The 26,409-nt window shown below is 43.7% G+C and overlaps 1 protein-coding gene across 4 annotated transcripts; it reads left to right on the top strand.

The window, feature by feature from the left end:
• Positions 1-1,504: 1,504 nt before the first annotated feature.
• On the top strand, positions 1,505-25,014 carry ankhd1 (ankyrin repeat and KH domain containing 1). 4 transcript variants are annotated; one of them, XM_062394589.1, is made up of 39 exons: positions 1,505-1,945; positions 4,967-5,120; positions 9,372-9,495; positions 9,735-9,882; positions 10,034-10,181; positions 10,269-10,502; positions 10,586-10,680; positions 11,067-11,222; positions 11,734-11,815; positions 12,064-12,255; positions 12,377-12,486; positions 12,725-12,812; positions 12,951-13,078; positions 13,191-13,334; positions 13,454-13,556; positions 13,668-13,930; positions 14,078-14,359; positions 15,077-15,494; positions 15,598-15,734; positions 15,817-15,928; positions 16,041-16,186; positions 16,272-16,414; positions 16,874-17,087; positions 17,251-17,426; positions 17,686-17,848; positions 17,939-18,034; positions 18,142-18,258; positions 18,361-18,529; positions 18,654-18,853; positions 18,968-19,317; positions 19,555-19,707; positions 19,881-20,030; positions 20,928-22,485; positions 22,647-22,836; positions 23,072-23,188; positions 23,385-23,636; positions 23,815-23,999; positions 24,089-24,256; positions 24,383-25,014. In XM_062394589.1, exons 1-39 carry the CDS (start codon positions 1,667-1,669, stop codon positions 24,440-24,442), a joined length of 8,004 nt encoding a protein of 2,667 aa, XP_062250573.1. In that variant the 5' UTR covers positions 1,505-1,666; the 3' UTR covers positions 24,443-25,014. The 4 variants fall into 4 exon arrangements, with proteins under 4 accessions (XP_062250573.1, XP_062250572.1, XP_062250571.1 ...); XM_062394588.1 differs by having other exon boundaries at positions 9,720-9,882; XM_062394587.1 differs by having other exon boundaries at positions 9,339-9,495.
• The last annotated feature ends 1,395 nt before the right edge of the window (positions 25,015-26,409 follow it).

Below are 26,409 nucleotides of genomic sequence, written 5' to 3'. Positions count from 1 at the left end.
CAGAGGGTCAACAATTACATTAACTCTACTGGTTTTATTCAGTAAAATTTTGAAATAGTGGTTAATTTGTGCTTCTTATTCCTATGATAAACATCATTTTGAGTCTATATGTTACACTTTTTGGTTTATAAAAGACCTACTTGTTACTTTAAATACAGCTATTCAATCCGACACATACATGTATATAATTTCAATTGGCACTGCACACACAGATATATAAGTATAATGATTATAATTTCATGTTCTATAACAGTCATGACAGCAATTCACTTTGAATCCAAGGTGAGTTTCAGGTAATGCATGTGTACTTCAACATCAGCAAACTTACAACTGCACAAGTTTTCAATTTACTATCTTTATATTGCTGTTTAGTAGATAAAGGGTTTAAATTGATTGATTTTCCAAAAGCAGTACATGGATATAAAGTTTAGAATGATAAAAAAAAGAGCATGCGATCCGTATAAAGATGGACGAACTGCATCTGTGCTCTAAATATTACTGCAAAAGGCAGAAACCATATTTTTGAGTAGTTATCTTGTGGTTGAATTCTCACTGAAATCTGTTCACAATAAATAAAAAAGAGCAACACCTGTTGTCAATGAGAAAATTAATGAATGGAGTAGTTCAATAAAACATTCTTTACATGAAAAAGTAAATATGCGTAATGATAGAAAATACAGTGTAAATTCTTTCTAGGAACCTTGTAAATAAGTAACGCATTTTTTTTTTTTTTTAGGTAGAACCAATTGGTTTGTTGGTTCATGGTGGACAGGTGCCAAATCATCTGCCCTCTAAAAGGAGTTTCTGCACCACAGGGTCACTTCAATATGTCTGAAGAAGTTTGAAAAATACGTTTTGGAGTTTTGTCACTGGTGAAACAATGGTGTTTTGGTCTCTACTACCTATGTCACTATGCCAGGCATACAAAATAGGTTCAAATATTTCATGGGATTTAATTTGTGTGTTACTTTAGAAAAATGTTTGCACATGAGAGTAGTTAGTTTAAATGAGAGGTGTAGTCAGAGTCTCGAGGTTATCTGATTTAATCTCCCTCCTTCTCTCTCTTGTCTCATATTCCTGATTCTTTATGATATTATCCTGTATTTCTACTGCTTCTTATAATTTGTGATCCCTCCCAAATGAAAGCAATAAGTTTGTGCAGCTTGTAAGGTTCAGTTATCATGGTGCCATGTAATATCACATTCAATGAGTCTTTAATACACACAACAGGTACTGACATGTTCCGTGGGATTTCGCACTGAGACTTCACATGAACTAGTAAAGCTAGCTACCAGTTAAGTTGGTCTACCATGTCATGTCTTGACGTTCGTTCTACAGCCTCGTGATATTGGTAAACCTAACATGACGTTGCGGTCTCATGTTTGACAAGCGGTAATGTCGACCAATGGGAAACAAAGCTTTCCCCCGCTCGGCCAATAGGATCCTCTGGATTTCCTACAGAGGCGGCCTTTCTGAGAAACAGTGCGTATCGGGTTAGGTTGTTAGAAAGTTAATGGCTGGGGGAAAGAGATCCTCCTCAACCCTCGCTTCGGGAGAGTTTCTGGATTCCCTGAAGTAAAATAACGAAAATATCCAAACAGAAAGAGCCTGGACGGACGTTCAAGTCAAAGGATAGCTCGTTAACACACGCATCGTGAACACAAGTATGCAGGATGCAGTAACCGGGACGGCAATGCTGACGGACGGCTTCGAGGACGAGATTGACTCGGTGACTCCTCGCTCCCCAGTGGCAGGGATGGGGGTAGGAGCGACACCAGGAGGAGTCGGACTAGGGGGCATTGGGATTGGTGTGGGTGGAAAGAAAGTACGTTTATACGGCGAACCAGGCGGACCTGCAGCAGAAAAACTGGATTTCAAACTGGCGGCCGCGGCCGTCCTCTCCTCGGGTCCAGGATCCGGCAGCGACGAAGACGAGGTTTCAGAGGTAGCTACGCTAGGCTAAGCTAGTTAGCAAAGCCTAACCAGAGAGCTAGGCAACATTCCTCTCCTAGCGCGAGCTGGATGCTAGCTAGCTAGTTAGCTCGCAGTTGGCAACCACCCCCTCCCAGGCCGCTGAAATTACGTAAAATAAACCGGCACTTCAGTCGAATAACACCTTCTGTCAGCTCTGGTGCTCATGGGGGGTTTGATGTCGTTCATGCTTGGTGAGACACGGGCAGTTGGTGACGCTCACCGGCTGAAATGTTTTATTTATGCAGCGCAGGCTGTGACCAAGGCCTAGTTCGGGTGGTAGCGACGTCGGCCTCGCTCGCTGCTGTCGTCTCGCAACACCCATCACAAGTTTGCGGCTCTCCCAGCAGCTCTCCAGCCGCGGCAAATGGAAGATGTCCGTGAAGCCACGGACGCACACGGATGGTTGTAATATCCGCCATATCGTAGTTATGGTGCAATTACGTCACTTTTCTCCTCAATCATGTAAATTAACTCCGATCGCGGCTGGGCTAACTTTTCGATACGTGCAGATTATTGCTGATCTGCGCGGAACTGCACGAGTTTTCGACATTTGGTGTTGACAAATAAGCCAGCTGTTGTTTTTTTCCTCCCTGTCGGTTCCGATAGCCACCACCGCTGTGTCAACTCCGTTGGCCTTGTCAGAAACGAGAGCAGCGGGAGTTCATGTTGAGAAGTGTCCAACTTTCCATGTGCTGGCCGCTACACGGGGTCAGGTGTGATGGCATCTCCTCACCTCGGTTAAACATACTGCGGACATGTTTGACACCCGTTCAGATGGACACACGGATTTAACCATGTATCTGTTTCCACAGCCCTAGTTTAACATACTACTCTTTTAGGTAACAGTGCGATGGAGCCAACTGAGCTTTTTTATTTAGATTTATAATTGAGATTATTAGTCAGTGTCTAACCGCCGGATCGTAACCAAACCTTGTTTTACGGCTTGACTTGTCCTATGTCAGCTGTCAGTTTGAAGATGTGAGCCATACTGTGGTCGGGTAGTTGAGTTTACCTTTACATTTGGCTGTAGCAGATGCAGCAATGGGACTCCTCAGACTGTTAGAGGACAAATATTTGACTTGCACACACCTGTCAAAGGTCCCTTTTATAGTCCAATGGGATATTCATGCAAAGCTAAGTTTCATTGTCATGTAAAGGGTGATGGAGTATTTACACGCAGTAACATTACAAGGAGTTAATGGGTGTGGAGAGAAATGCCAGTACCTGTTGAGCCATCTCTATTATTCTTAACTAATATCTAACCTAGGAGGTACCTTTTATGAACAATGCTAAAGTCATGACTGCTAGACAAGTGAGGATGACAGCTGTCGCCAGTGACGGGGTAATTTAGCAGTGTCTCTGTGAGCATCAGCTGTGAAGTAGCAGAAGAAGGTAAATATCAAGTTTGACAACTTCATCTCAGGCGGTTTAATTGAGACACGCTGCGGGTGTATGTCCGCTGCATCATGTTTCCCCACTCACCCCGGCTGCTACATGAGCCTGAAAGGGAGCATTTGTTGTGGTGTTTCACTCCATTGAAGAGCTCGCAGCTCTGGGCAGTAGCTAAAATCTGAGCCCCAGGATTAAGCAGATGCCATTCTAGGCCGTTCCAGCTCTCTGGATACCAACACTCTGGGAACTGTAGTTCATTAATAGTCAAGACTGATGTCCATTGTTGATTATAAAGGCCTTTGTAGAACTACATTCCCCATGGGCTGTTGTGCTCTATCGTATGGCTGAATTCCTCCACATGCTGTGTGCTGACTCTCTCACAACATTTGCTCTCGCTAAACCGGGCCTTAAAAGCCTGCTGCAGCTTATGGAAGGACATAGAACAGGGTTGTTACTTTATCACTTTTTGTCAGGTCGTCTCTTGCGAAATGTTAACTGACAGAATTTATTTTACTGATCCTACATATTTAATCTGACCACCCAGGTAGCCTTTTAACCAAAGTTATGTGTGTAACTTTTAGTGTAGAAATTGCTAATGAATATGGCTGGTGTTAAGTCCAGGATAACTGATTCATGCAAAATCAGTGTGTTTAGTAAAATCTAATGAAGTCACCTACATGGAGTTGTGTGAATTGGCTATCAGTGTATATTATATATTATATTGTAATGTGATTTTGTCTCACTAATATTGCAACTACATATCAGTACAACTATGATCGAGCCTATTTGAAAACCAAAACACCTTTTACTTAAGAAAGTTTAAAATAGATACATTTTTAGAAGTTCACTATAACATTTAGCTACAACTGATACAATGTGTTTATCAAATGTGAAAAGTTCCCTCCACGGAAATTAAAACAAAACACTTTTGTGTTCATATTGCTCACTGTAACGTGTATGAAGAGTAGAATAAGTCATAACTCTCATAAAAAAAAATGTTATTGCATGAAAAGCATGACATTCTCATGTTTAATCTGTAAGGTAAACTGTAATTTACAAACAAAATTATTGATCAGCTTTACAGGACCAGCTATAGTGAATACAACATTTCAGTCACATTTTATAAAGCTGATTCAGTGGAGTTTCTAGGAAGAATACAATTTTTATAAAAGAGACTGCAATTCACAATAGCCAATAGAAGCAAAGCGCAGGTATGATAGTGTGGTGCTGTACTTAGGCGGCTGATTCTCAGCTGAACCTTTCTATGTGTGCAGAGGTTGTAATTCCTGACTGTAGCACTTCCTGTGCTTTTCTGATATAAGAAACTGTAAATAAACAGGCTGTGTTCTTAGTCTTTTTTAGTATGTGAGAGGGTCATTTTTGTAAACAATAGTATTAGTATTATGTGATATATTAAGCAGTTAATTATAAATGTTTTCTTTCCACCGGGTCGCCCTTTCGAGTAGGGTATTTATTATTTGAGAAATATGGATCAAGGTGTAGACTTGATGTTAAATACAGTAGTTGATCAGAAACTATCATGAAAAGAGCCATCAGGTCTAATTATCCTACTTTTATCCTCCCTCCCTCCCTCTTCCAGGTGGAGTCATTCATTTTGGACCAGGAGGACCTTGATAACCCCATCATGAAGACAGCGTCAGAGCTGCTTTTGTCAAGCGCCACAGACGGGGTCGATTTAAGGACTGTAGATCCAGAGACACAGGCACGACTTGAAGCTCTTCTGGAAGCTGCAGGTACGACTGCTTTGTATGAGCTTGCGTCAGCTTTTCGAGGCTTCACACATGTTAATTTGCAATGGATTAGTCCCCCACTGGTCACACCCATTTTCCTCCAACCTATCTTGATTTGTGTTTTAACCTATTTTAAATAGATAAAAACACAACTTTCAGCCTCAGCTTTCCCCAGTAACCAATTCTCAGTACTAACAATGGTTGTAGAGGTCAGGGTTTGTATGAAAGCCTGAAGCTTAAATAACAATCCGGAGAACCTGCAGGATTTGCAATTGTCATATTGGCCCATAGTACGAAAGTGATTTGGGTAAATGAGTTTGATTAGAAACTGTAATCTAGGTGTAAGAAAGTCTGTCTAGATTATTACATTGGGCCTGGGTGTCCTGGCCTCGTTCGGGCTTATGAACATTACCGGGCAGATTAACACAGCAACACGCTTGAGCCTCCACAGCTTGCAGAGAGCCGGTGTTGAACTGCTCATGGCTAATCTCATTCTATCCCCCTTTCTCTCTGACTAGTCGTAACCGAAGAGATGGCGTTTTACATTATTTGTTTGCTTAAGTCTCAAGCTTACATGGTAAAAAAATAACATTTTATTTGGAAGATTTGGACAGCTTCTGTTTCCCAGCATTCGCAAAGCAGCCGAATACCAGGCTTGTCGAGACCAACACCAGGGAGACCCAAGATATATTTCTTCTAAATCTAACTAATCCTAAATTTTTAATTTTTTTGTTAGCCTGATTTATGCTGTGTGCACGATGCAGCTCTATGATCTAGATAAGAAAGCACTGTATCACATACAGTAGACCTCAAATCAGCCTTTGTGACAAGACTTTAAATAGTATTTAGGCAAAATAGCCTAAAAGCCACCCAGATTGTGACCCAAGTTTTTGTAACTAACCTGTGACCAAGTTGTTCTGCAGCAAATGAACAGGTTCGCACATATGTAAATGTTTCCTGCTAGTTTCTTTTCTCTGTAATCTTCTTAGTTATACTTTCATTAACAATTACCCCATCATGACCACCATCTTTTTGTGTTGATTATTTCACTACAGCTCCTAGTGGAGTTTGTGAAGACTGGTGGTTCTGTAGACAACTTGGAGACATTTTGTGATTCTCAAGTCCCTAAATTGTTGCTGACTACAGGTGTACACACAAGGATGCACATACATGCCACAAGCGTGAGATGATACTAATTTCTGCTGACTGCAGCAAGTGGTAGAGAGTATCGGCAGTTGTTTGTCCTGTGAGGGTTAGCGTTTCTCAAAGAGTAATTGGAATATGCTGGTCTAAAAACAACACGCGTTGAAAACAATTAGAAAGGAGACGTAACGAGTTAAGAAATTATTTTATTTCATAAATAAGTCCCTGAGGGTATGGATGTCATTGGAAATAAACAAATCTATTTATGGTAATTACTCCTCAGGGTCCTTTTTTAGAGCTAAAACCCTTATATTTCCTCCTGAGGTCCCTTGTTGCTCGCCATCAAGTCATTTGGGCATGCTGTCATGATGCATCCACAAATAGAAAGGTCAGTTTGTCACAATGTCAGCCTCAGGATTAATAAGATTTATATTCCTACCTGGCCTCATAGCTTGGCAGTTACAGTGTTTATCTTTTGCGAATGTTCCTCCTCTGTCAAACAGTGTCAATGTTGCACAGTACTCGAACTTAGACTAATTCCACTCAATACTGTCGATGTCCATATTTGCTATCTTCATAGCACAGTGACCTAACAACTTATACAATGTAAGGCAAGTTAATTTAAGACAATCTCACACACTAACTCAAACGAAGTACTGTACCTCTGATAAACAGAGCAACAAACTCATTAAGAGGAAAATACAAGGATTTGAAGTACAAGACAGTTAGACACGGACACAGTCTGGTGCAGTTATAGTCCCAAAAGTCCTTATCCTACAAAAGTTCAAAGAGACCATAATCATTCCACTACCTCCACTCACCATGTCCACATGGTGAAGATGTGTGTGTTGGGTACAGTCAGCTGCATACTGCCCAGTCAGGCACACAAATAAATGTTCAACTTCTAAGAGAGAAATATACAGCTCACAAAAACTGAATACATGGTTGGCATAGTTAGCATGTATTAGCTTGGTGGGATAAATTGACGTTGTTTAATTAAGTGATTACCCTGATTGTCCCACCTAGAATATTGGTATAGACAGGCCGAAGATGATTTTCTAAGTTGGTTACAAACGTAACTTCCTATTTTAAGTCACTGTTAAAGTTATGCTCAATGGTAATGCTTTATTATAACCTGCTGATAAACAAAAAAAAATACAATAACTGGTAAGCTAGTCCACAGCTGACCCGTGTTCCCAGAACTGAAATCGTCTTCATCAAGTACCAGCCAAAGGAGGATAGTCAGGAAAGTTTTTGAAAAGGTTTCTGAGACAAAACTACGCTGACCTATTTGTATATCAGTCCCGATAACCCACTGTAAGAATTTGAAGCACCTTTGAGTTATTGCGGTCTACGCCTTAAACTGATTTCATGTACCGTGTACTGTGAGACAGATCATAGGGTGATCTGGATGCAATGTGTGCGTCTTGATATGCAAGCAATAGCTAGATGCTACAGAATATTGATAAATTTCCAACGTTTCCAACTAAATTAAAATTCTGCTTTTTTGAGAGATACAATATTTTATGGCTACTATGCAGAATATGACTTAAATGCACACTGACATTTTGTTCTAGCACATTTGATAGAAGTTGATTGTGTAAACATGTCAAAAAGAGTTTGGACGGAGCTATTGAAAACGATGCTAAGACAGGGTTAAACCCCGAGCTGAAGACACTGTGGCCATTTGAAAAGGATATGATAGGATGACAAAAAATATAATTTGTATTCCTATTTACCTAGTGAGCAATTTGCTGCATAAGAAATCTTGTATAACTGCATGTTCTCTGAGTTTGCTAATACATTTTAGAGTCATAGTCAGTGTGCTTTAACGCTGACTTGCTTTCAGTTCTGTTTCAGTGGAAATTTAATTAGCAACTTGGATAAAAGTGTTTACTTAGATTGCAGAGTGTGTTGTTAGTACAGTGGGTGTATGCAGCTCAGCTTTTGCCAGTTACTAGTTTCAGTTGAAACAGAAGAAAAACATCTGCTTGTATTTTAAATCAGTCTTGACCTCAATAAGAGCTCAATGTCCATATTCATCCCATGAATAGGTGAAGGTCTGATTTACAGTGCTAGATACAAACATTGTTACAAAATGATTAGACTCATTTGCAGTGATTCAAACTTCTAAAGTTGAATTGTTGCGTTTCTGTCACTGCGTACTTACAGTCTCTGTGATAAACATCATACAGTAAAACATTAATGATCAACTTCCTCAACCTCTTGTTTCCCTCTGCCTTGGGCACCATTGCGAAATACCCGTCCGAGAGCTGTACTAAGTTTAGCTCGAGTCACAGAACCTAGTGGTGAAAACACAGGAGGACCACAAGGAGCTCACTCCTGCCTGGCTAATGGATGTGTTGAGGCTGAGGCCGAAAGGTTCAAAGCTCACACTTTTGTTTTCCTTCTTTTTCAGCTCTTCTGTTGTTTTATTGGTTAGGAAATGATCCCTCTGAAGGAGATCTTAGCAAAAACAGTTTTGCTCGATTACTCGTGCCAGCTCTCCACTCAAACACTCAAACACATTTTTCTCATATGGCATTTTGTTTTCTTCCCAGCCATGCTCTATCCCTTACTGACCACTGTCTCAAGTTTCAGTTTCTCTCACATTCACTGCCTCTTACCCATCTATAATTCACACAGGATGGCCACCTTTTCTCTTCGATCATTCACAACCTTGAACTTATATCAACTAGTATATTAAACTTACATTACCTCCCTGAACGTATTCATTCTAGATCTGCGCTTTCCTGGACCATCCCATAGTTGCCCAATGGATATTGTTTCGTAGCTCTGCCTTTGACCCAGTCATTGTCCAAAGTAAAATACTTCAGAATCAAAGATGGTGTATTGAAAGTAGTGAAGACAGATTTTAAGCCACATTAACAAATGCTTGTGTGTGTTTTCTGTGTGTGATGTTTTTGTCTTGTTTTTTCTTTTTCCTCTTGTGTATGCTGCTACTAACTCTGGATTGGATTGGCTCGACTGGACTTGCTGCTTCATCTGGTCTGGTGTGATTATGCTCCCCTGTGGTTTGCCTTGCCCTTGCACCTCTGCCCTTTTGGTGTTCGGTAGGCATCGGTAAACTGTCCACTGCCGATGGTAAAGCTTTTGCAGACCCCGAGGTGCTGCGGCGACTGACGTCATCTGTGAGCTGTGCCCTGGATGAAGCTGCAGCAGCCCTGACACGTATGAGAGCAGAAAACACGCTCAACGCCGGCCAAGCCGACAAGTATGTATCTTGCCCACACTGTTGACTGCATATTCCAATTTATCTTGTACACTGTTTAATAGACTGGTAGATTAATCGATTCTGTACAAATATAATCATTTTACCCTGAATCTGAGCTGCATATACACCATGTCTGCCCTTGAGTGTGTTTGCTCCCTCAACGTGATTATTTAATTGCAAGGCGTATGTGTGTTCACCTGTCACAGTGGCAGTAATTGTAGCAGTCTGGTTATTTTCAGCCGTAGTTTAGCAGAGGCGTGCTCAGATGGAGACGTCAACGCTGTGCGCAAATTGTTGGATGAGGGACGGAGCGTCAACGAACACACAGAGGAAGGGGAGAGCCTGCTGTGCCTCGCCTGCTCGGCTGGCTACTACGAACTTGCACAGGTTTGTAAGAGGAAGGTTGGAGTGTGAATTAACTGTAAACTGAAGTATGGTCTCTGCAAAGGAAAAGATAATGAGTCTCACTATATGATTGTTGTCGGACAGCCCGCCTATGCATGACTCTTAATCTTATCATTCCATCTTTCATTTGAAGGTGTTGTTGGCCATGCATGCCAACGTGGAGGACAGAGGCATCAAGGGAGACATAACGCCACTCATGGCCGCTGCCAGCGGAGGTTATGTGGACATCGTAAAACTACTTCTGGTCCACGGAGCAGATGTTAATGCACAGTCCTCAACAGGTACTACCCGTCTTCATTTCCCTGTCAATTAACTATTTCCTTTACTCCATGTTCTGCAGCCTCACTTAACTCTCCACTTTGTTTCAGGCAACACAGCTCTAACGTACGCATGCGCCGGTGGCTTCGTGGATGTGGTGAAGGTGCTGCTCAAAGAGGGTGCAAACATTGAGGACCACAATGAGAACGGACACACGCCTCTTATGGAGGCGGCCAGTGCTGGCCATGTAGAGGTGGCCAGGGTACTTTTGGAGTATGGCGCCGGCATCAACACACACTCCAATGAATTCAAGGAGAGCGCGTTAACACTCGCCTGCTACAAAGGTCAGAATGCCTTACACATATTATATTACTAAAACTCTAGTGATGCAAGGATTAGAAAACTGACTTTTGTTTGTGGGTTTCAGGTCACCTGGATATGGTGCGTTTCCTGTTGGAGGCTGGAGCAGACCAGGAACATAAGACAGATGAGATGCACACAGCGCTAATGGAAGCATGCATGGTGAGCATCTGACCCAAACTGTAGCATTACCTAAATATTTTATTTTCGGGGTCAGTTCACTTGTTTAAAGATGTCAGATTTGACTTACTTATTCCACACAAATAATGCAGAACTTTTATTTTTGACTCATTCCTGTTCAAATCTACAACTATGGATTTTAATTTCTTAAAGTAACCTTGTAAAGCTGTGGACTTTCTTTTGTCCCCTGTGTCCCATGATCATCCTGATAATAACTTAAACAGTCTCACCGTACTGGTTAAAGTTTTATGGTGGTGTCTGTCCCATAGCATCTCTTTCCAAGATCGTGTCTTGGTTAGATGATCATTGATCCCGTGTATGTATTCATGTGCTTATCTCTACATTCTTTGTGTGTCTCGCTGTCCCAGGACGGCCATGTGGAGGTAGCACGGCTGCTGTTGGACAGCGGCGCTCAGGTCAACATGCCAGCGGATTCCTTTGAGTCGCCGCTGACCCTCGCAGCGTGCGGAGGACACGTGGAGCTGGCAGCCTTGCTCATAGAGAGAGGAGCCAACTTGGAGGAGGTGTGTAAAGAGACGGACGGAAAAGACCATAAAACATGAGAGGATGAAAGTTTTCTAACTGCTGTCTTACTTTCTTTCCAGAGCTGTGTCTCTAAATATGGATTAGATAGATTGCACACCTACCGTAGTAGAGGTTTAATCTATAAAGAACAGTGCTTTTGTCATTTCCTCTGCCCTGCTACTATTGGAGTATATTGTATTAACACAATTACAGTCAGGTTTCTTTTTATTCACATTTTAAGTGCAAGAAAAAAATAAATGTATTATGCAACATTACAGTGCTGTTAAATGTTTAAAAAGGAAAACACTCTTAGCTGAGAGTGAGTTCAAGTTGAGATGTCATGCCAAAATAACAGCTTCAGGTTTTAGTGTTTAGTTCTTTCGCCTACAACACAGTAAAAATGACTAGTCAGTGGAAAATGTCTTTCCTCAAGGAGAGTACACACACACAAGTGACAGGCTTCTACACCACCGGTATGCTTTCTTATGTGCTGCTTGTGTTTGTGGCCAGGTTAATGATGAGGGCTACACCCCCCTGATGGAGGCAGCTAGAGAAGGCCACGAAGAGATGGTAGCACTGCTACTGGCTCAAGGTAAACAAGCTTTTCTCCTTCATCTCTGAAATAAAAATAAGAAATGTTATGCCAAACCAGTGAGGTGTTAATACTTTAGATGAATTTGCCTGTAAACAGTCCTTTTCTCACATCTAGTCTAACTTACTAAAAAATATCATAACCACACATCAGTGATATTGAAACAATTTTAATCCACAGATTTTCACATGATTTTCTAATTTTGACACCGAACCCATCAGTAATAACTGTTCTTGGTCAATATCCAGGTGCTAACATCAACGCCCAGACCGAAGAAACCCAGGAGACAGCTCTGACTCTAGCATGCTGTGGAGGCTTCTTGGAAGTGGCTGACTTCCTCATCAAGGCCGGGGCCGACATCGAGTTGGGCTGCTCTACTCCTCTAATGGAGGCTGCACAGGAGGGCCATCTGGAGTTGGTCAAATACCTACTGGCTGCAGGTTAGCAAGACAAATATATGCAACATCCTGCAGATCTGAGAAGACAAAGAAGATATTTAGCTGAAATTAGGAATTTTGTAGTTATGTGCCAACAATCTTAAAGTTTTTTTTCCTCTGTCAGGGGCAAACGTTCATGCCACCACAGCCACAGGTGACACAGCACTGACGTATGCATGTGAGAACGGTCACACTGATGTTGCAGATGTGCTGCTGCAGGCTGGAGCCAACTTGGTATGGCATACTCTTACATCCTCTGTGTCAGTCATGGTTGGATGGCCTTTAGTTTCACATGAGTTTAGATAAGCACCAAAAGATAGATGTGTCTTTCGTTAGCAAATTCAAATTGATTAAACTGAACGGAGTCTGCTATAAGCAAAGCTCAGTAGCTGTTTTCTGTTAAGTCATTGTTTCTTAATAAATATATAACTCATCACTTTTTAACTAACATAAATTAATCTTTGTCATCAAGGAACACGAGTCTGAAGGGGGCCGGACGCCCTTAATGAAGGCAGCAAGGGCAGGACATCTCTGTACTGTGCAGTTCCTTATCAGCAAAGGTAGGTTATCAATTAGTTAAGCGAAACCAATTTATAAGTGTGTATATAAATATATATAAGTTTATTTACTCATATTGACGTATATAGATTTGTGACACATATTATGCATAGTGATTTAATTTGTTTTCTCTTTCCCAGGTGCTAACGTGAACAGATCTACTGCCAACAATGATCACACAGTGGTGTCTTTGGCGTGTGCTGGAGGACATCTGGCTGTGGTGGAGTTGCTGCTTGCACATGGAGCGGATCCTACACACAGACTCAAAGTAATGTCCACACACTGGATAATATAGATCCGACCACATAGAATGTTTGATCTTGTCTATTTGTGTGTCACAATAACACAACATTTTATTAATTAAAATGTTCTCTCTGTAGGATGGTTCGACGATGTTGATAGAAGCTGCTAAGGGTGGCCACACCAACGTGGTGTCCTACTTGTTGGACTACCCCAACAACATTCTATCTGTCCCAGCCCCCGACCTCTCCCAGCTCACTCCCCCCTCGCAAGATGCCTCTCAGGTAAACACATTAGATACCACTTTTTATTAATGTTTCTCTTAGAAATTCATCTGCTTTGAGTAAGAGAAATGCCTTATCATGGTTTCTGCCTTAACTAAACATGTCTTCTGTCATAACAGGTTCCTCGTGTCCCGATCCAAGCTCTCGCCATGGTAGTGCCCCCTCAGGAGCCAGACCGAGCCCCATCAAACATCGTCACACCCCCACCCATCTCCAGCAAAAGTAAACACTGCTACATGTCACCCATTTAGTGAACTCAAGAAATAGTTTCAGACTTCACTAAATTATTGTTGTTCACAAAATCTAACACTCTTGAATTACACTTGAATCCAGGCATGTCCAAACAGAGACAAGCATCCCTTCAGCCCGGTGTCCCCACCTCAGTTGGACGGGGGCCTGAAGCGGAACCTCTGCCGCCCTTCCACTTGTGCCAACCTCTAGAGTGCATTGTGGAGGAGACAGAGGGGAAGCTTAACGAACTGGGCCAGAGAATCAGCGCTATCGAGAAAGCCCAGCTTCAGTCACTAGAGCTCATTCAGGGGGAGCCGCTCACCAAAGACAAGATTGAGGAGCTGAAGAAGAGCAGAGAGGAGCAGGTACAATCCATCAACCAACTAAGATCTGATTGCATTATGAATGTTCATTTAAGTCAAGCAAATTTACACTTAAATTTACTTGTGCATGCATAGCTGGTTATCGGAAGTTAAGTTGGTTAAACAAGGAGGTGACAATTGCCTATTTAGGTGCAGAAGAAGAAGAAAATCTTGAAGGAGTTGCAGAAAGTTGAGCGACAGCTGCAGCTGAAAACACAGCAACAGTTCACCAAAGAGTACATGGAGGCGAAGGGCTTAAAAGAGGAGCAGGAGGTTGGACTGAGCCAGGGCCCGGGGCCTGGAAGTACGACGTCTGCTCCAGGGTCTCTTCCCACTACACCAGGTGCCCAGGTACACACCAGCTCCGACACAGATGAAGAGGCTAACAAGGATGGAGAACTAGAGGAGCAGCTGGGGGAGGATGGGGAAGAGGTAAAACTCTATTTATTTGTATACCTGCATTCCAGTGACCGCAGTCATTGTGCTTTCGGCTTGTCTGTCCCATTCCTGTAGCTTGAGGATATGTCTTCAAATTTGGTACCAATATTCACTTGGACTCAAGGATGAACTGATTCGATTTTGGTGGTCAAAGGTCAAGGCCATAGTGACCTCATAAAGTGTCTTTTTTTCCTGAACGTGGTATCAGCTTTAATGGAATTTTAAAATGTTTGTAAAACAATTTACTATGGTAAAAAATTAATTAATTGCATTTTGATTGTAAAAGATCAAGCTCACACTGACCGTGCCTTGTTTTGAACTCAATTTATCAGGAATCGTGTACAATTCACCTGGACTTAGTGATTTACAGATTTGCTTTTGGTGGTCAAAGGTCAATTGGATTTTAAAAACATGTTTTAAGATTCTTGAAAGTCATATCTCAAGGGTGCTTGAGAGAATTTCTTAAGATTTTGATCAGTTGTCACTAGGACTGAGACTTTCAGATAAAGGATTACTTTTCAGTGGTCAAAAGTCCCAGTGACTGTATGAACCTTGGAAAAAAAGTGTTAAGTAGAAAAATGTACACGGAAACTGCGCTGGCTGGCGGAGGCACACAACCACAGTGGGGTGATTCTCGTTTATAATACTAGTCCCGATTTCTCCAACACTGTTTGTTCTAAAAGACAAAATGTGTTTTCTGTACATTTTCAGGAAGAGGACGATGATGAGGAAGATGATTGTTCAGAGGATGAGGCAGAGGGTGAAGAGGAAGATTACCCCAAGCTCCCTCAGGTGGGTACTATCCTCTACCGGGATGGATCACAGCCACCACAGCAGCCTCCTCTGCCCCCTTCGCCACAGGCTCAGCCCCAACCTCCTCCTCCACCTCTTCAGGCTGCCTTCGTCCCCATCCAGCCCCTGCCAGACTACAACCCTGCAGACTACCCGGGAAGTACCAGCCCGGAGTTGCAGAGGGTACTGGTGGGGCAGCAGATGCTGGGCCAACAGCAACAGGTTCAGAGTCAGCTGTTGGCTGGGTTAGGCCAAGGAGTGGCCATAACCCCAGATGGGCTCATGGTCGCTACACCTGCACAGACGCTCACAGACACGCTGGATGACATCATGGCAGGTGGGTTCATATCTTTTTTTGTGCTTTAAAATTGTTAGTGTTGATGCTAACTCTAAAACCTGAATGCATTTGCCTAACTTTTTTTTATTCTTTCCTATTGCAGCTGTGAGCAACCGCGTACCCATGCTGAACACTACGTCACCCACACCCCTGTCCCAGCCAAACACACAGTCGCCCTCAAACATCGCCTCGCCTCCTTCAGTCCTGCCCCTCTATCCCTCTGTTGACATCGATGCACATGTGAGACACATTTTCATTTGGAAGTAACAGAGATCTAACAATTTACAATTCAGACCTTACTGACATGTTTGATTCCCCACAGACGGAGAGCAACCACGATACAGCTCTGACGCTGGCATGTGCGGGGGGACATGAGGAGCTTGTGTCTGTCCTAATTGCACGGGGAGCCAACATCGAGCACCGGGACAAAAAAGGTATTGTATTTCAGTTAATAAAGTGAACTGTGAGGTTGGGTGAATCAGTAAGTTTCTTTTCTGTTTTCTTTAGATAACCAGTTAAATGTAATATCACCTCTGCACTCCTCAGGTTTTACCCCTCTGATCCTGGCTGCCACTGCTGGCCACGTAGGTGTGGTAGAGGTGCTCCTGGACAAAGGGGGTGACATTGAGGCTCAGTCGGAGAGAACCAAAGACACACCCCTCTCCCTGGCCTGCTCGGGAGGACGCCAAGAGGTTAACACACCATATCTAATTTTACCTTCAAGACAGTGACTGTTTGTTTTCACTGCACTAACTGTCGCGTAACTGTGTTGGTCAGGTTGTCGAGTTGCTGCTGCTTCGGGGAGCCAACAAGGAACACCGCAATGTTTCAGACTACACGCCTCTTAGCCTGGCTGCCTCTGGGGGTTACGTTAACATCATCAAAATACTCCTCAACGCTGGAGCTGAGATTAACTCCAGGTGAGTGACCAAAATATCAGATTTCCCTTTAGCCCCTCGATACGAGCAAACCATTTCTATCCAATTGAGTTTCATTAATAGGATAACATCTTTCTCCATAATCTGAACAGCATGATTGTTGTAGTTCCTGTAACTGAACAAAATTTTACTATTTCTTCTTTGGATACTAAATTGCACAGTGGAACAAATACAGAGGCGTAACTGCACCCTAAAGTGAAAGCATACTTATTATCTCTGTTATAAACCAGGAGTGGGAAAACAGTAAGGCAATAACTTCCCAGTCAAGGTTTTAATAGCAGCTGCTACTTTGATTACTAACTTTGATTTAATACTGCCCTGCAAAGAGGGGAAGTACCTGTTAGTGAAACCAGGAAATATATATATATCCTGGTGCAAAGTTAAGACTTAACTGTTTTGATTGAGTTTTTGGTGTCTAAACTGTTTGTGTTTTCCCTCCAGGACTGGCAGTAAGCTGGGAATCTCTCCTCTGATGCTGGCGGCTATGAATGGTCATGTACCGGCAGTGAAGCTGCTGTTAGATATGGGCTCGGACATCAACGCCCAGATTGAGACCAACAGAAACACAGCACTGACCCTGGCCTGCTTCCAGGGACGGGCTGAAGTTGTCAGTCTGCTGCTAGATCGCAAGGCCAACGTGGAGCATCGTGCTAAGGTGAAGAGGCTTCCACATACGTATTGAATCTGTGATTCTATAGCTGTTACTCATCTTTTTTTTTGTATGTTGGGCTAAACATATTTTTGCCCCATTGTGGCAATCTTTGTTTCAGTTGTGTATCTGCTGGACATCTTGCTAATTCATTTCTCCGTTCATGCAGACTGGTCTTACTCCTCTGATGGAGGCGGCCTCAGGAGGTTATGCAGAGGTGGGCCGAGTGCTGCTGGACAAAGGTGCAGATGTAAACGCTCCCCCAGTTCCCTCATCCCGAGACACTGCCCTCACCATTGCCGCCGACAAGGGCCACTACAAGTTTTGTGAGCTGCTAATCAACAGGTGAGTGGTCCAAGGTGTCAAGAACTGTGAGTTAGTTTTGTTTTTCATAAAACAGTTTTCCTTAAGTATTCTCAATAAACTTGTGTTACTGGTTTTATTGCAACAGCTGATAGGGCACAATTTTTTATTTCATTCAAATCAAGTTGGACATCTTTGGTCATTTTAATCAGACATGGGTAAACATTCTAAGTGCCACCAGATCATCCTGTCACTCAACCCGGTCAGCTGCATTACTAAAAGCGACCCTTCCTTTTTACAGGGGTGCCCATATCGATGTACGAAACAAGAAAGGGAACACTCCTCTGTGGCTGGCAGCAAACGGTGGCCATTTTGACGTGGTCCAGCTCCTGGTGCATGCCAGTGCTGATGTGGATGCAGCTGACAACCGCAAGATTACCCCGCTCATGGCTGCTTTTCGCAAGGTGCCATGTTCACCGATAAAACGTATTTAGACTTTGGAAAAGTTACACTTTGGCAACACTGTTTACTCACCATTTCCTTTGACATTTCAGGGTCATGTGAAGGTGGTGCAGTATCTTGTGAAAGAAGTCAACCAGTTCCCATCAGATATTGAGTGCATGAGATACATCGCCACAATTGCTGACAAGGTATGCATTGATTTCCTTTTCACTAGGGTGCTACATTTATTGGAATTGACAGGAGAGGTTAAGATGTTTAGCAGAGGTCTAACTCCAGCTGTTCTTGCTTGTTGCAGGAGCTGCTGAAGAAGTGCCACCAGTGCATGGAGACCATCGTCAAAGCCAAAGACCAGCAGGCGGCCGAGGCCAATAAGAACGCTAGCATTCTCCTCAAGGAGCTAGACTTGGAGAAGGTAATGTCTGGTTCTATTGCTGTTCTTTTGGTCAAAACTCCTTAATACGCGGACAGGATGTGTTTTTGTTTATTCACATAGCCTCCGTGTTGTTTGTTTCAGTCCCGAGAGGAGAGCAAGAAGCAGGCTCTGGCTGCCAAGCGCGAGAAGCGTAAGGAGAAACGCAAGAAGAAGAAGGAGGAGCAGAAGAGGAAGCAGGAAGAAGAAGAGGGGCAGAAAGTCAAGGAGGAGTTCTTCGAGATGCAGGAGCAGAAGGAGGACTCAGCCGATGGTAACTTTCTGTGAATGAGGGAGATAGACTGATACGAAGTGCATAGCTTGCTGATACAGTTATGTTGTGCTCAGTCAGTAACCCCTCCTGATTTTAATTTGACCTTTTTTCCCTCCTCTTTCAGAATCTGATGTTCCTATTGAGCCTCCCAGTGCAACCACCACCACAACCATTGGTATATCTGCCACCTCTACCACTTTCACTACAGCTTTTGGAAAGAAGCGAGCTAGTGTGGCCACTACCCCAAGCACCAATCGTAAAAACAAAAAGAACAAGACAAAGGACTCCTCGCCCAACGAACCAATCATATTACAGGATCCACAGGTAGGCAAAACTATTCATGCTTTCCCTTTTGATAACCTTGATTTTATGTATAAAGCTAGCCACATATCTGATGTAAAAGAACTTATAATGACAATTGTGCATTTTGCTTTTTAGGTTGCTCTAGCACAGCACAAGGCTGACAAGAACAAGATCCACGGTGAGCCGCGGGGTGGAGGAGTGACGGGTGGCAACAGCGACTCAGACCCCTTGGATAGCACAGACTGTGCCAGCGAGAGCAGCAGCAGCGGGGGCAAGAGTCAGGAGCTCAACTACCTCCCAGACCTCACCTCTTCCGCCTCATCCTCCTCCTCCTCTTCCTCCTCATCCTCCTCATCCTCAGCCCCCTCCTCAGCAGCAGCCCAGACTCTCATGCCCGGTCCCGAGAAGAGACACTGTCCTCAGCCACAGACTGATGGCAAGCTGGACAACAAGGTCACAGTCTCAATCTCCAAACCAATGCAAAAGTGAGTCCCTGAAGGAGCAGAGCACATTTATCATCTCTGTGGGTGTGGGGGTGGGTGGGTAGTACAAGCTCAGTTTTAAAGTTCTTTTTATGGGTGAACTATCCACAGAATATTGTTTACCTGCAGCGTTATATTCTCACTTCATCCTCAACTTATTTTAGGTGAACTAGCAAAACAAAGAACCGAGTATGTCTTGGTCATTGTCTTCTAACTGAACTTGATCTTGTGTTGTCACAGAGCTCCAGACATGGGTGACTGCATTTCCAACTCCCTGCCCTCTCCATTCAAGACCATGGCTCTTCCCATCACCTCACCCAACAGTAAGCTCAGCCTCACGAGCCCCAAGAGAGGCCAGAAGAGAGAAGAGGGTTGGAAGGAGGTGGTCAGAAGGTCAGTTTATTTCTGCATGGAACTTGTTTGACAGATTCCATTACTGAGCTAATAAAGTTGTATAAGTAATTTTCTGTGTATGTATCAGTAAATGTAAATACAAATCGAAAAAAGAGTATCTAAAAGACAGTACAAACACAGTCATAAAAACGGAAACGTTTTCTTTTTATCAGATCAAAGAAGCTGTCTGTGCCAGCCTCCGTTGTGTCTCGAATCATGGGCAGAGGCGGCTGCAACATCACAGCCATCCAGGACGTGACAGGAGCTCACATTGATGTGGACAAACAGAAAGACAAGAACGGGGAGAGGATGATCACCATAAGGTAAAAACAAAGCCCCCTGGTGGCCTGTAAACACAACTGCATATGTACTTGGGTGCAGAAAACACGTACACCCCTGTTAGATGATGTCATTCATTACTACTGGCCAGTCCCACAATGCAGCAGTCCAGCACTTGCTTTTAATATATTGGTGAACTGTCTTTAATGCTAGGTGACTTCAGGGAGATTACATTTTCTACCGTCTTTCATCTCAATGTCATTAGATACTGTAACTCTTTCTGGCAATATGTCCGATGTCCTTGCCCATATCAATGCCATACAAACAAAAACTGCTCAGGACAAGCGCTGCAGGGAGACTGAATAACCGTATAATGGTATAAATCACCTGCGTGAAATGATCAGCACTCATAGCTAGCCAAGGTCAACGAAGTTGTTGTCCCTGTTCGGTAGGTCACACCAGTGTCCGCAATGAGATGTGTAGCACTTATTGGATTTGGTGTATTTTGGTAATTTATGTAACTAGAATTACACTCAGCAGACCGCACACTGCTGTCAAGAGCCAACAGTGCCCTTAAATCCAATGAAGTGTCACCAAATTGCATTCCTAGTTTTAGGTTCCCTAAATTTGCCTTTTAAAAAAATCAAGACCCATGTATAGTTCCTTTGGAAAAAACTGTGAAAATATTGAATAATACCCTATCTTGCAATATCAAAGAAAGTGGAGAAAAAAACTCCCGCCCCCTGATCCAGATCTGCATCAAAATTTTATTGTTTCTTTCCTGACCCATACTGCATCCTTCCACCTAGTTTTTATTTTACCCTGCTTTCTAACAAAAAAATGCATATAAAAACATTATCATATTGATTGTCAATATTTTATATGTGTTTATGTTTTAACACAAGAGTGTAGTCTAAAGGAAGTCTGCCTTGTTGTTTCAGAGGAGGGACGGAGTCGACAAGGTATGCAGTCCAGCTAATCAATGCTCTGATCCAAGACCCAGCCAAAGAGCTAGAGGATCTTATCCCGAGGAATCACATCAGAGCCCCGGGCTCCAAAACGACATCTGCTTCCTTCTCGAGTTCCACAGGGATCCCCAGCGGTTCAACCACTGGACCCAAGGCACTGAGCTCGCTAGTCGCCTCCACAGGTGTCTCGTTCCAGCCCTCCTCATCCTCATCTTCATCATCCTCTCAGGCAGGTGGAAAGATTGGTAAGGGCCTGTCGTCAAACGTCAGACAGCCGTTCCCTGTGTCTTTGCCCTTGGCGTACGCCCACCCTCAGCTCGCTCTACTTGCTGCTCAGACCATGCACCAGATCAGACACCCTCGCCTACCCATGGCCCAGTTTGGAGGCACCTTCTCTCCCGCAGCCAGCACCTGGGGACCTTTCCCTGTGCGCCCTGTGAGTCCAGGCAGTGCTAACAGCTCCCCCAAACACAACGGAGGAACCAACAGCACTGTAGGCCACGCCAGACCCAACTCAACTCACAGTGATCACAGCAACACAGCCAGCTCAGGAGCCCAAGTAACGTCAAACAACAACACCACCAGTGCTCCTAACGCATCGACGGCTTCCGCCTCGCCTCATACCCCCAACCCTACCCCGTATAATCCCCAGCCGAGCATCCCCACTCCTTCCTCTGTCAGGAAACAGCTCTTTGCCCCTGACCCTAAGCCTGCTGGTATCACCTCGGTGTCTGCTGCTGCAACTGCAACCAGTGGCACAAATGCAGTAAGAGGCCCAGGATCTCCTGCACATCACAGTTCCACTGCAACTACCGCTAATGCCTCTCAGCAGTCAGTCGGTCCTATCTCAACGCCCTCTGCCCAGTCAGCTAAAACAGAGCCCAGTGCCGTGGCACATCCTGGAAAAGACAAGCCCTCTGGAGAGAACCAGCCTGTTTCTGTCAGCGAGAGTATCAACTCTTACGCTGCCCCTGCCATGGCTCTAGCTCCCAAGCCAGAGCACCGACAGCAGTTGCCTCCCCCTCCCTCCTCTGTGCCGTCCACAGAGGCTCCACCGCCCCTCCTCAACCCACAGCCCAGCTCCCATCTCCAATCAGCTCCTCCCCCTGTCCTGTCACACAATGTTGCACACCACAACAACACAGTCCCCCATTTCTCAGCCCCTGCGCCCAGAGTCTCCCATCGTATGCAGCAACCAGGGCCTTACTACTCCCTTTCTGAACAACAACAACAGCAGCAGCAACAGCAGCAGCAGCAACAGTCGCAACAGCATCAGCAGCAATCTGTGTTTGTGCCCTTCAACTCTCAGCAAGAATCTCTGAAACAGACCCAAAACCAGACATCCCAGCCCTCGAGTTTGCCTCCACAAGCCCAGTCCCAAGCCCAAGCACAGGTCTCTGCTAACCTGGGGATGATTAACGGTTCCCAGATGCAGCATGTTGCCAATGCAGGCAAACCTCAGCAATTACCTCCCAACTTTGGTCCTGGAGGCCTCTTCAACTTCAGCAGCATCTTTGATAACAACAGCCAGGTATGTTAAATGATCATTTTCACGCCGAACATTAGTCCGACATCTTATTTTGACCTTTTGCGATAACTTGAAGTGACTTGAAAGAAGGATGAACAAACATTGAGATCAGTCCTGCAGCCTGTGGTTATAAAGCTATCGTTCTCAATTGTGCTTTCCTGCAGGTTGGAAACAATCAGGTGTGGGGTGCATGCCACCTGCCTGCACGCTCACCTCCAGAGCAGTCGTACTCGGCCCCACCCGCCTATATGAGCATGGGCCAAATGGAGAACATGATGCCCCCACCTCCGCAAGACAGCTCCAAAGCCCCTGGCTACCGCTCTGGCTCCCAGAGGATGCTCAACAGCCCCATTGGTACTTTTCTTTTCCTTCATGCTTGATTTTAAAAGCATCAAATTGGGACTAGTGAATATTTCATTTTATTGTTTTCAATAATTAGTAACAATTAGTGTAATCATACATATGCCTTGCAATGGAAAATGTTGCAAGGCAGGAACATGCCTTTTACAGAGGTATTTTAAGGTGAAGCTCTGAGTAAGTATGTACTTTGTATCGAGCTTTGAGTCTCTTTATGTGTCTGCACCCACAGCCTTGTCCGGCTATGCCACAGGCAGCCCTGTGTATCTGCACGGTCATACAGCGGTCGGCACCCCCTCCTTCAGCAGACAGCACTTTTCTCCTCACCCATGGAGTGCATCCACATCAGGTACCAGACTCGCACTGTAACGGTCAGCCTCAAATGATCCGTTAAACATTTAGAAAAGGATTTTTCAGAACCTAGCATAACCCTTTTTCAAATTCACGGTTTAGTTAGTTAAGTTCAAACCAATCTATCAATACTGAAATCTGGGATTCTGATCTGCTTCTGACTAGTTCTTCCTCTATTGCTTCTTCTCCACCAGGCGAATCTCCTGTCCCACCTCCTTCCACAGTGTCATCTTCTGCCATGTCCACCTCCGCAGTGGCCCCTCCCCCTCAGCCTAAGCAAGGCAACTCCTCGCAGCAGGACCGGAAGGTTCCGCCACCCATCGGCACAGAGCGGCTTGCCAGGATTAGGCAGACGGGTTCGGTCAACCCACCTCTCCTTACCACAAGCTACACGGCATCCGTTGGACAGGGAGGCATTTGGTCGTTTGGAGTTGGCAGTGCTTCGGGTAAGAGCAAATATCGCAAATATCAGTTTTGGTGTTTTCTTTTTCTTACAATTAAGAGCATGGGAAAATGGTGTAAATGCTAAAATGTGTTGATGTTCTTACAAACACCTAAAACAATATATTTCAGTGTCAGTAGTTGTGATTAAGCTCTAACCCTGTTGTGTGTGGCTTTTTGCAGAGGCTATGTCCGGTTGGTCCCAGCCCCTGATGAGCAGCCACATGATGCACCCCCAGCTCCAGGCAGAGCAGTCAGCCTTCTCTCAGCACCAGCCCATGGAGCAGGACGACACCGGCATCGCGAACCCTGCGAACAACTACCACCAGCCGCAGCATTTGCCCAACAGTTACATGGACTTCCCAAAGGTAACACAACGCCACGGTTCTGTAGAGGATTTAACCTCTGTTCCTCTCATGGACCAATGTTTTAACAGGGACCCGATACTGTATTTCAGGGGATGCCTATGTCTATGTATGGAGGAACAATGCTGCCCCCTCACCCTCCCATGGCAGAGGGGCCAGGGGGACCGATGTACAATGGTTTGCACGCTGGTGACCCTGCATGGAGCCCCATCATCAAAGTGGTCCCAAACAATGCAGATAACGCTGACCCACAACAGCAGGTGAATATCATATTTTGTACACATGTGCCTATTGATAGGCACTTTAACCGTCAGGCTTATTGTTCAGACACAATATTTGACAACCGTCGTCTAACATGTTCCTCATGTCGTTCCTCTCTCCTTCAGGTGTGGCCTGGTACCTGGGCACCTCATGTGGGCAGCGTGCACCTGAACCACGTCAACTAGACGGCTTCCACAGCAATCAAACGCACACAGCATGACCCACAACGCAAACATTAAATACCAACTGACGAATATGACCAATTGAGACAAAGAAAAAACAAACTTACAACATGTTAACTTTAGTAAGAGACCTGAGAGTGCAGAGCAGAGGTTGAAGAATTGGAAGTTATCTTGACGCCATTCTTTGATGTGCCTATCTCAGACGATGAAAGATGACATTTTGCGAGAGCTGTTAACAGTATCCTGATGATGCAAACAAACATGCGCGATCACCTGTTTAACAGGATCCATTCTCTGCGTAGTTTAGCGATTTTGACTTAAACCCACACACACCGTTCTTGGGCGGCAGGGGGCTCAACATGAAGTAGCTATTTAAACTTGGCCCAGAACTAGATGATGATTACCTAAAGAGAAAATCAGAACCTTTTAGAGTGGTAAATACATGTATAATTGTTTACATACTAAAAAGGGTTAAAATGAGAGTAAATTTCATGTCGTATAGTGGCTCTACTTTATGTAGCCTGTATTAATGTGAAATATTTACCTTAATATTCAATAAAAAGATTGAAAAGTAACTGTGTCCTGTTTGAAATTAAACCATGTACTCCACGATGTCTTTTTATTGAACATTTAACTTCTGAACAAACACATGTAGCACATTTAGTCAAATATTACTTTGGCTCCTTTTTAGGTTTCATCTGTTCAGCTGTCCTCACAGTGGGGGTCCTTGTGCAATCTTCGAACTTCATGGTCAAAGTTTCCTGTAAAGCACAATCTGATTTTAATTAGATACATGTTTCTTCCTTAATTGTGTATGTATATCGTTCATTTTAGATCACATGCTTGTTAACGGAGCAAGCTGGAGGGGATTCAATGAAACCTCAACAGGATACTTTAGTTGTAATCTGACCAAAGATGAAAAAGAGAAGCCAGTGCAGTCTCTCGTTATGCGATTGAAGGTTAAGGTCTCCAACCTAAAATACCACATCTCTATTAATCTATTTTATTTTCAGTAATGGTTGGAACTCAGAATTTAATACAATACTGCCACTCAGTGGTAAGAGTAGTGCTCGCCGGGCAAATCATAGGCAAACACTATGACTTTTGTCACAGCTCAAATATCATTCAACTTCCTGTTTACGACCGTGCTGATGTTTCATGACTAGACAAAATGACCCAGAAAATGGTGGATTGTTGTTCCCTAGGGATATAGGGATAGGAACCTTATTAACCCATCCATCATACCCTGAAGATGCATTAACACTTAGACAGGAGGTTTAATACTTTCAGCAATGAATGTTTCCTTAAACCTTCATGTATATATATACAGTATATATATATATAGTCCTGAAAATGCATTAAGTTCTGGAATAGTTTATAATTCCCAATGAAAATATAAATAGTTAAACAGTTGCAAGAAATAGCCAAAGATGCTTCATTTACGATATAGGGCCATCTGTGATTAATGATTCATTATCGTTAATTAAGACTAATTTTCTAAAAAATCGAACTCAGTGCTAGCAACCACCTAATGGCATACATGTTATAAATATAACATTAGAATGGAATATTCCGAATTTGGTCGGTTCTTATATTTGGATAAAGATTTTATACATACTTTTTCGAAAGGAGACTCTTTACAGAAGACACTTTAATACTTCTATGTAAAATGTGATGTGTCGCTTTCATGCATTGATGCCCTTACTGAATGTTGGATGTCTTATCCACACATGGCCGTCATCATACACCAGCAGGCAGGGCTGGCCCTGGCAATGTTGGCGCCCTAGGCGAGATTTCAAATTGGCGCCCCCCAACATACACACGCAAACTGTCATGCATCCCTAAGAACTTTTGGACTGTATAGTTGCATGTCGACACAAATAAACATTAATGATGTCCACAATCGGGCTGATTCTTACCTCTATATTGTTTTTTCTTCTCCTCCTCAACTTTGCGGTGCTTTCTGAATT

The sequence above is a fragment of the Platichthys flesus genome, chromosome 8 (genome assembly GCF_949316205.1).
Source record: "Platichthys flesus chromosome 8, fPlaFle2.1, whole genome shotgun sequence".
NCBI classification, from domain to species: Eukaryota; Metazoa; Chordata; class Actinopteri; order Pleuronectiformes; family Pleuronectidae; genus Platichthys; species Platichthys flesus.
This window is presented reverse-complemented; position numbering and strand designations above follow the sequence as displayed.

What these genes read in the sequence shown, in the direction of transcription:
- ankhd1 (XM_062394586.1), top strand. Translation starts at nt 1,667, where the DNA reads ATGCAGGATGCAGTAACCGGGACGGCAATGCTGACGGACGGCTTCGAG. An exon ending in TAATGCACAGTCCTCAACAG is followed by an intron (nt 10,182 to 10,268) that starts GTACTACCCGTC and finishes ACTTTGTTTCAG; the next exon opens with GCAACACAGCTCTAACGTAC. An exon ending in TGGAAGGAGGTGGTCAGAAG is followed by an intron (nt 19,708 to 19,880) that starts GTCAGTTTATTT and finishes TCTTTTTATCAG; the next exon opens with ATCAAAGAAGCTGTCTGTGC.